At 37.7% G+C, this 10,747-nt stretch overlaps 1 protein-coding gene across 6 annotated transcripts in view; it reads left to right on the forward strand.

Annotated features, from left to right (window-relative positions):
* Positions 1–5,813, forward strand: part of LOC106056211 (retinal-binding protein-like) — a 34,520-nt gene extending 28,707 nt beyond the window's left edge. For 5 of the 6 annotated variants that reach the window (XM_013212824.2, XM_056005837.1, XM_013212829.2 and 2 more), the window contains exons 9-12: positions 309–415; positions 1,137–1,276; positions 1,914–2,062; positions 5,594–5,813. In XM_013212824.2, the coding sequence (XP_013068278.2) occupies positions 309–415; positions 1,137–1,276; positions 1,914–2,062; positions 5,594–5,787 (590 nt within the window). In that variant the 3' untranslated portion in view covers positions 5,788–5,813. Of the gene's footprint in view, positions 1–308; positions 416–1,136; positions 1,277–1,913; positions 2,063–3,978; positions 4,126–5,593 lie in introns of all 6 variants that reach the window. The other variant, XM_013212827.2, reaches the window with a different exon arrangement.
* The last annotated feature ends 4,934 nt before the right edge of the window (positions 5,814–10,747 follow it).

Genomic DNA, 10,747 nt, shown 5'->3' on the forward strand with positions numbered 1-10,747 from the left:
CGACTTTCAGATGCAGCCTACAAAGATATTAAAATTCAATCGCCTGAAGAAAGTATTCAGCTTTCGCTAATGCTGTAACCAAGTTATTTAGATACTATGAAACAAATTATGCAAGCTATAACCAAGATACTAGATACTACGTATAAGTATGCAGGCTATAACGAAGGTATCTCACATAACACGTTTAAGCATGCAGGCTATTACCAAGATATCTAACATAATACCTATAAGTATGCAGGCTATAACCAAGATATCTCACGTTTTCCAAAGTATGAACTGCAGATTCAAAGGAAAGTTTTTACTTCCAGCTGACTACACCTCTACACTTCTCAAATACATTGATGCAGACGAGCTGCCCGCGTATCTTGGAGGGAACAAGACTGATCCGGACGGTAACCCAAGATGTACAACATTGGTAGGAATACTGTCTTTGGTTTCTTGTAAATATCTTATCGTGATTCTGATGGCGGGAAATGAGGGAGGGACACAACACTGCTAATAGGCATCATTTCTTAGTATAAATCTAAATATCTGTCATCTGTAACTTTTTATTATTTCTCATTAGAATAGATTAAAATGTTCTTTTGCAATTAATCCGCATCCCTACCCCCCCCCCCAAAAAAAAAAAAAATATTTTTTTTAAATATTAAAAAGTTTCATTGAAACACAAACAAACAAACGAAACTTAGATTATTAAGTTAATCCCATTCAGTATTCAAATTAAAACTTGGTTACATATTATTTTATTATACATTATATAGAGTTAAATAGGGAAGAGTTAGTTACAGGTATTGATATTGTAATTCACTGAGGAGGTTTTCTTATATTTGTGTGTGTGTGCATGTGTGAAATATATGACAAGAACTTATTGTGCTCACTATAAGAATATTTCGAAAAGGCAACATTTTCAGCTGCTAAGAAAGTCTGCCCTATTGTATTGTTTCTGCTAAGACCAGATCTTTATTTCGTCTACCTGCGTGACAGTGACGTATCTTGACGCATCCATTCCAGTCAGTAAGCCTTGTGCAAAATGATGTTCATCTTTGTTCCTTTGCCAATTAAATAATCAATGTATAGATCTCTCTAGATCCAAATTTCATTAACAAAATACTTTTTTTTGTTTCACTACTATGTAGATCTGTCAGGGTGGCCAGGTCCCTGAAGAGTATTATCTTAAAGAATGTGAAAACTCAGAACAAATGGAGAACGCGACAGTAGCAAGAGGAGATAAACTGTCGATTGATTTGGACGTGACGAAAGCGGGAAGTGTTTTGAGGTCAAGATCTATGTTCCATCTTTGTCTATTTACTTTTTTAAAAAGCTATGACCCGTGAGGTTGTGTTGGTCGTTTTTTAATTAGCTTATAATATATGTAAAATTAGCTAAAATATCTTTACTTAAAAAAACAGCATCAATAGTAAACTTTAGATCTTTGACAGCCTATTATTTTAATCATTTCCAATCAATCTGTAAGAACTCATCCTATAGACTCATTAAAATTTTCTTTAAAGGATTTTACAATGTACACTAAGAGCTTTCACGCGCTCTTGCTCCTGTATCGTCTGCTTCGCCCAGCTGTTCGTGAAGAGAAATATTTCCTGATGTATACAATTAGATGGCGAAAGTCTCTTATGAGTAGGCTATTCTAGTGGAAAGTGTGTAGGAAGGAGGGAGGAATATTTACCATAGTAGATGTATTATGATTCAGATAGGGCTGATATGGGATGCCTTGAAAGAACGGAAAACTTGAATGCTCATGATTTTAATTGAGTCTTGAAATTCTCTGTTTATGTTGTGAGATGTTTTAAAACAAAATGGACATTTAAACTGATTATTAAAAGGTACGTTTTAGTAAATGTCATGTTTACGTAGCAGTCTAGGATCCTTGCTAATTGTCTCTCGTGTCCTAAAAGGTGGGAGTTCAAGACAGACGGCTACGACATTGGCTTTGGAGTGTTTAGACAAGAAGGTCCTGAGAAAGTGACCGTGGTGGAACCAGAGCGGGTCAACAGTCACATGGTTCCAGAGGATGGAAACTACACCTGCGATGTACCTGGGAAATGTAGGTGTTCAAATTTAGTATGTTATTGTATGCGGAGGTGTGTCTTTCTTATTGTGTTTGGAGGTGTCTTTCTTATTGTGTTTGAAGGTGTCTTTCTTATTGTGTTTGAAGGTGTCTTTCTTATTGTGTTTGAAGGTGTCTTTCTTATTGTGTTTGAAGGTGTCTTTCTTATTGTGTTTGAAGGTGTCTTATTGTATTTGAAGGTGTCTTTCTTATTGTGTTTGAAGGTGTCTTTCATATTGTGTGTGGAGGTGTCTTATTGTGTTTGAAGGTGTCTTTCTTATTGTGTTTGAAGGTGTCTTTCTTATGGTGTTTGAAGGTGTCTTTCTTATTGTGTTTGAAGGTGTCTTTCTTATTGTGTTTGAAGGTGTCTTATTGTGTTTGAAGGTGTCTTTCTTATTGTGTTTGAAGGTGTCTTATTGTGTTTGAAGGTGTCTTTCTTATTGTGTTTGAAGGTGTCTTTCTTATTGTGTTTGAAGGTGTCTTATTGTGTTTGAAGGTGTCTTTCTTATTGTGTCTGAAGGTATCTTTCTTATTGAGTGTGAAGGTGTCTTTCATATTGTGTGTGGAGGTGTCTTATTGTGTTTGAAGGTGTCTTTCTTATTGTGTTTGAAGGTGTCTTTCTTATTGTGTCTGAAGGTATCTTTCTTATTGAGTGTGAGGGTGTCTTTCATATTGTGTGTGGAGGTGTCTTATTGTGTTTGAAGGTGTCTTATTGTGTTTGAAGGTGTCTTTCTTATTGTGTCTGAAGATATCTTTCTTATTGAGTGTGAAGGTGTCTTTCATATTGTGTGTGGAGGTGTGATTTTCTTATTGAGTGTGAAGGTGTCTTTATTATTGAGTGTGGAGGTGTGTCTTTCTTTTTTTGTTTAGAGGTCATTGGAGGTGTTTTTCTTATTGTGTTTAAAGGTGTATTTTCTTAATGTTTGTAGAGGTGTCTTACTTATAGAATTAGAAGAGTCTTTCTAATTTTGTGTGTGAATTTGTCTTTCTTATTGTGTTCAGAGTTGTCTTTCTTATTGAGTGTGGAGGTGTGTCTTTTTTATTTTGTGTGAAAGTGTCTTGCTTTATTGTATGTGGAGGTGTCTGTCTTATTGTGTGTTTAGGTGTGTCTATCTTATAGTGTGTGGAGGTGTATTTTTTATAGTATGTTGAAGTGTCTTTCTAATTCTGTCATTCTTATTGTGTGCAGAGTTGTCTTTCTTATTGTGTCTTCTCGTAGTGTGTTGAGGTGTGCCTTTGGCATTCGTTGGTCCCCTATTTGAAATTGTCGTGTAGAGTTGTGCATCGCACTTGGAACCCTAAGGCCAGCAAAAGCGTACAAGAGCTTCCTTCTCGTATACACCGTTCTGTCTGGCAGTGGGTCAGACTCTGATAAGGAAACTATTCTAGTCATTAATGCAAGTTCAACTTGAGAACAACTGAAATGGAATGAGGCTTGAAGACGTCTATAAACCTAACTAGGAGATTACATTAAAAAAAAACGTTATCACATGCTATAGTCACGTGATGTTTTGTTTCTATCCAGCACGTGGGTTTCTTCGACTTTTTGAATTCCGATTCGACGGGTCCTAGAAACCACTAGCCTCTTGACCTGTCTAGATACATACACATTTAACATTAAACTTGAGCGTCTCAGCGCTCTATCCTAAATACATAATGGATAATGATAATCTAAATTTTAATTTATATTAATCAGAACAGATTTAAGCGTTTTCCCCAGTCTACTTTTTTTCAGGAGCCACCATTTTGTTTTTCTCATTTTGCCCTCCCATTGTTATTTTTTCTCAGTCTTCTTTTTTTCAGGAGCCACCATTTTGCTTTTCTCATTTTGCCCTCCCCCACTCTTTTGTTTATTGAAGTACACTAGTAAACTTCTAATTCAATTATACATATCACAATGTCGGTTGTAACAGATTCTGTCATGTTCGACAACTCCTACAGCAAAGTACGAGACAAAAGGCTGCAGTATTTCGTTGACGTCATGTCGGTCGAGGAGGCAGACGACGTGCCAAGCTTCGGACACGAACACGTCAGGAACGGGAAAGAGAAGCACTAGAGATGTGCGGGTCTAGTAGTAGTAGTATCTTAAATTAGTTTTTTTTTTCCTTTGCTTTTGTTCTGTGTAGTTATTTGGATCTAGATCAATATGTGACCAAATATTAGGCTAACCCCAAAAAGCTACTAGTGAAAAAATGCAAAACTCATATCAATAATTTGCTTTTACTGAAGGAGGCCTATGAGATAATGAGATAGAAAGGTCACTAATAGGCCTATCCCACTTGTTTTTTTAAAAGTTGTTTTAATTGGTTTGAATGTTCTTTCAGAATTAGCCCAAACCTCCTGCGGGACGGCGTGGCGTAGAAAGTCGGCGGCCAAGGGGATTTCGAGCCCGAGAACATCTAGGCGACAGTCTAGAGCGCTTACCACACGACCAGGCAGCCAGGGTCTGTTGCTTGCCATAAGACCGAATTAAGTGCACCCATTGTTTGTTTTAAATGTTTCAAATGTTCCTTCACATACTGAAAGTAATTACATGGCTCTTGTCACAGCCTTTATCTATATTATTAGGCCTATTGTTACAGTTGTTACGCTGAGGTGTAGTCAAACGGAATTTCCATTTTTTTGGACCAATAATCTTATCTTATCCTAGCCCAAACCTCCCGCAGGACGGCGTTGGATGGCAGCGGGTAGGGTTCAAACCCGGGACCTTCGAAACTATAGAAACGGTCCAGAGCGCATACCACATCCATTCATTTTTATACAAACCTTTATGTCTTGTGTCCTGATGATAAGGTGGAGTGTATACTCTTGAGGCAAGTTGATTGGTTGGTTTCCTTACTACGTCGCCAAACAAGTTTCTCTCTCTAGTAGTTCTTACATTTAATGAGCATAACACCGTTCGTCACGTGATATCGACGTGGCTATTCTTATGTTCATCCACACATGATAATTTTCGTTTCAAATATTTTAATGAGAGCCTAGGCTTGACTATGGTATCGTTATTGTTATGTGTTAGAAAAAAGATGGGGGATAATAAAATTGGCCTTTGTTTCAAAAGTCGTTTAACTCTATGAGACCTGGTAGCTCACTTTATTTACCAACATTTTAATATTCTAATATGCAAATTATCTACTGAATATGCATACACAAGCGAAATGCGAATTTGAACCTCCACCCTAGCTACGCCTCTGAGCTATTCATTTGTTTGCTGTATTGGGCTGGGAAAGAGTTACTGTAACAAAGTTGTATCCAATTCCTATTTCCCTTGCATTTCTGAATGCATTATTTTCGCACATCATGTGGAGTGCAAAAGTTATGTTTTATGTCAGTCATTTTTGGTAATATTATTTAAATTATTGAATACATTGGTCGTGGCATTTACGTTGCCATGAATGATAGTTTCAGTAATTCAATTTAAAACTAAGGTAGCATGTCACGCACCCCCCCCCCCCCACATACCCCTAGTGAAGCCAGTAAACGTAACTTTCAAGATACCAAATATCTTGTCCACTTTTTCCTATCCTTCAGATACTTTGGTGTTTGACAACAGCTTCAGCTGGACTCGCGACAAAGCCATTCAGTATAGTGTGGAGATCATTCAGCCCATTGACCAGTGCCTAGAGAACGAGATCATTAACATGGTGGATTCTGTTGGGACGTGGACTGGCATGAACCAAGGAGCAGGGGAGTGTCCAGAAAATGTAACGCCATGTAGAGAATAAAGTTCGAAGGCATTCGAAAGATTAAATTACTGTCTTTTTTTACAGGCAATATTTTAGCATTGTTTTCAATTCAGATTTTTAGAGCGTTTTATTTCAAGGCGTTTATTACAGTAGAGCAAGCAAAGTAACGATGTGAGAATCTTAATTCTAAAAATCTTATTCTGGTTTGGAAGAGAAAGGGAGAGCAATCAAGTAATAGTGGTACTCGTGTGCTTTATTGTTCTTACAACCCTTTTTGCTACTATACAGAGTTATCCCCATAGAACAAATTTTAATCAAGACTTAATTAACTTCGCATCCATGTCAAGTTCTAAATGAGCTTCACAAATTAAATGACCCGTGTTAAATAACTATGACCGCAATCCTTTTTCGGCTGAGATCTACGCTGCTGACAGAACGGAGCTTGTTGCTGTGTGCATTGAATCCTTCCAAACAATGTTGAAACAGAAGGAAATACTGCACGAATTCAATGATGAATCTGTCATCTGCACAAGAGGAAAAAATGATGTATGAAAACCCACGTGGTATCATTTATTAGATCCAGGGTAAGGCACTAGCTACTTCTTCACTTCGATACTGATCAGCGTCCCAAGAGTCAAAGTGAAGGGTAAGGTTAGGCACGAGATTGACTGACAACTTCACCGAGTAAATCTCTAGAAAATATTTCCCAGATTTGATAAAAACGTGTCAGTGACGCCAGAGCTCTGTTAAACATGGAACGCTACACTTAATAAACAACGCCAACACTATAACGCCAGATTCATGAGTGACTTTATTTACACACTATGTTAACACACATGACACATAACATTCCCAACATTCAGTCCCTTAGTCAAGGGGAATCATTCAAGCTACTCATATAAACAATGTCAACATTCATTACAATTTCTCTTTTCTTTTTCTCACTCATTCTTACTTTCAACTTTAAAGGCAAAAATCCAGAATCAGAAAAGAATGGAAAATCAACCGAGAAATAGGATAGTACATATTATATTAACAAGTATTTTATACATGACAATAGTACAATGTAAAAGAGTTTGTGTAAAGCAAAATAACTCGAAAATCAAACAAATTACAAAAATCTGTTTTATTCATGTTTTTTTTTTTTCCTTCATTTTTTTTTTTCTTCATTTTTTTTTTCTTTTTTTTTTTTTTCAAAAACAACATATGATGAATAACAAAATGAAATAGTAGGCATATTCACATGACTAGGAATAATGATATATTTCAACAACAAATACGGCAGGGCTTTTTATACAAAGGTATATTTACATTACTAGAAATAAAAATATGGTGAGTAAGGAAAAAAAATGAAATAATAGTGCTGCTTACACAAACTCATCCGGGAGTCTTCCTTCTTGCAGTATGGTCAGAAGTAGAAGTCCTGATGCGCCCCGTTTGGTCGTCACATTAGCTAGTTGTGCTCTTCTTGGACACCAGCGAATTTCAATTCTTTCAGTCCTGTGCGTCTCATTGATGGAAGCAATGTCAATACGCTGCCTTTTGTCTTCCACTAGCTTGGTGATCTGAAGCGCTTCAATGAAAACTGTGATAGGCAACGACTGTTTTCTCAATACCACAGAGTTCTTCTATTACAGTTCTGTAAAAGATGGCAGATTCTAGGCCTTATTGCAAGCCTAATGCCTCAGCAGCTATGGTAGATCTCACTACCCTTTTGATCTTCGAGGCTAGCCAAAAAAAAATGGGACAATAATGCCCGTCTTAGTCTTTAATCCATACAATATGGGAACTTGTACTTCCTGTACCACCACTAAGATTACCCAAGGCGGCATCGCAGAACAATTGTATGGGTCTTAAGTCCTTTAGCTTTCCGATGACTTTTATTGCTCGCATTAGGTCTGTAACCAAAGCTTTGTTTAACTTTGTGCTGAGATCAACTAACTTAAAAGTCATATCAGGTCTGGGGCCTTGAACGACCCAATTTAACTGGCCAATGAGTTTTCTATACAAAGACTGTTCTGTATCATTCAACTGCAACTCCTTTAGCAAACATCTTGCTGGGTCTAGCTTTGGGCGATCAAGTTTTTCGATGTACGCTGTGTGGTCCAGCATGATCCCATCTGTGACTTGTCTGATGTCGAATCCGATGTAATAAAAATTTCGCTCTTCTGTCTTTCCTGACACAAATCGGTGACACACATAGTCTTCTCAAAAACGTTATTGCCAGCATGAAGAAAATCGTCGACATGGCAACAAATGATGCCACATACAACTCCATCAGTCGTTAATGTGAACAGTGCTGGATCAAGGCTTGACTGTTTGCAACCAAGTTCAATAAGCTCTTCTTTGACACTTAAATAAAACTGTCTTGCACCATCCTTGAGTCCATACTTCAATTTCCAAATAACATTACTTGGAGTATTACTCTTTTGGAAGTATAATATGTACCTCTCTATCCAGGGGTTTTCCATGTAAAAATGCAGATTTGATGTCTGTTGTTTTAATCAGCCACTGTTTACTAGACACAATTGACAAAAAAATTATCATGGAACCCTTAGCAACAGTTGGACTATCTTTTGGTATTAAGTCTTGCTCTTCAAATCCTCTTACAACTAGACATGCTTTTGGTGAACCATTTTTCATTGTTATAACCCAACGTGTAGAAATAGCATTTTGTCCACAGTCTTCAACCTCTTCATATGCTTCAAACTGTTTTAATTTCAATAACTCCAATAGTTTGGCTTCATCTATCTATTTGCTTGATTCAACCATTGATAAACATACATTGTCGCTGTTGCCTCCCCTTGAATACTTCCTCTCAATTCGTTTAAGGTAAACACTTTTTCTTTCTTTGTCCACATGATTGTCTATGTTATACCAATACTTATACTTTCCTGTGGCTTTGCCTGCTCTTTCGAGACTGGTCCGTTGTTCTGATTCGTCCATTCTGTATTCTATTTGTTCATTTGGTTTCAAACAAGTTACAGAATGAATGTCTGTCCTTGTGTTACTTTGTATTTGTACAAATACTCCTTCTTCCCTAGTGCTATTAGAGCATGGAATGGGTTGCCTGAGCTAGCCAGGAAAACCAGTGACTTGGCAGAATTTAAGTCATTGGTTAATATGCATGACTAAATGCATGACGCGTAGGACGTAATCATCTTCTTTTTTGAAGTAACGTCTGTATTATATAAGATAAGATCTCTGATAATTTCACGATCTCCATCAAATATTTCGCTTACACCACTCTTGATGACGTCATGAATCGTTTTTGTGTTCTCCTCATTATCTTCTGTACTCTCTTCCTCATCCACGCTCGCTTTATAAAGCCTGTTAGGTGCCACTCTGACAAACACACCGCCATGTCTCACAAAAACAACTTTTCCATCTTGAAATACCACCTTTCCAGGTCCTAACCATCTCTCTTTGCCTTCACGCTTGTAAAAAACTTTGTCACCATTTTGAAACACCTGCTCTGATGCTCGAACTTTAGAACGCAGGGCTCGTATTCTTTCACTTGACTCTAATTGAATGTAAGCGTTACGTGCCTCGCGGAGAGCGGGCAGTTGCTTATAAAAGGCTTCACTTGTTGTGCTACTCTCTAAAGCTGGTAGTTTTGCGTGAAGAATGCTTGGTAAATTAGGGTTTCTACCAAACACAGGCTGATGGCTACTATAACCATTTCTCATTTGCAAAGAGTTTTTAGCAATATTTGCCCAGAATAGAGTTTCCAGATCTACGTCTGAAATTTCAGTCTCAAGTTTCATTAGCAAGTGCAGTATCCATTGACCTTTGTATTGTTTGAGATCCATTGCAACTTTTTTATTAAAGTCTCTGGCCATAGGAAAAGCCACTACAGATTGAGATGGTGTCTTAGCAATTACTTTGCACAGTTCACAGCTTCTTTCTATATCTGTTAATTCCTCTTCAAAACCCTCACCCCGAATGTTAGCATCTTGAAGTGAAGTCATAAATCTATCCCTTGGATGGTAAGCTAACTGCCGATGTAGTTTTCTAATAGTTACCTTGCGTTTTTCTGGGGATTCGTCGAATGCTTTTACTGTGTTGACCTTTTCAATTTGAATTGTTTCTGTCTTGTCAATGGGAATACAATAATGGCCAGATGATGTTAAGTTTAAGGCAACCTCTTTCCCAAATATAACAGCTGTATCATTTTCTAAATCCATTTTTACTCCTGCTGACTTCATAGCAGATCTGGAGAGTAATAATGGTATGTCTGTTTCTACAGCATCAGTCAGAAGTTTTACCTTCTTTCCAGCCACTGTGACAGGTAACTCATATTCACCTTTTGATTTTATTATTGTCCCACCACCAAACTTAAACATTCTGTGACCTTCTCTTAACTTCACTTTGTTGCGGTCCTCTTCATCTAAAGAGCCCAAAAATGCATCCAACCATGTCATTCCACACACTGTACTACTGCATGCGCTGTCCAATACGGCACAGTTAAAAGCTTCGACACCTAATTGGAAAGTTTCATCTTTGTGATTTCCAGTGAACAAACAGGCTTCTTCTTCCTGGTCTACAACATTGACCCTTTTAGACATGTTTTCCCAACTGTCAGGGCACTTGGACAAAAGATGTCTGTATGATCCACATGATTTACATGTTAAGACATTTCCGTCGGGACCAACTGGGTTTATCTTTTTCAAACTTCGTTGAGCTTTTGGGAATCCAAAACCTCGGGTGCCGCCCCTTCCTTGTCCTCCACCTCTTACTTGATGTCCGACTTTAGGCTTATAGTTACATTTTGTCTGATCTTCTCGTCTTCCAAAGCTACTGAAGTTCTCGCGTCTTTGGTATCCCGCTGCCCATAAAGCTTCTTCATTATCAGCCAAAAACTTTGGCTCAAGTTTGATACATGCCTCTTGGTCCTTCAGCTTACTTTCTTCTCCCTTAAACTTTTTCAAAGATGACTTAGCTTCCTCATACAAGGTCTCTCGTTTGGCGAAATTCATTCCAGTCAAAACAAGCATCT

Source organism: Biomphalaria glabrata, chromosome 12 (assembly GCF_947242115.1).
Source record: "Biomphalaria glabrata chromosome 12, xgBioGlab47.1, whole genome shotgun sequence".
In the NCBI taxonomy this organism is placed as follows: Eukaryota; Metazoa; Mollusca; class Gastropoda; family Planorbidae; genus Biomphalaria; species Biomphalaria glabrata.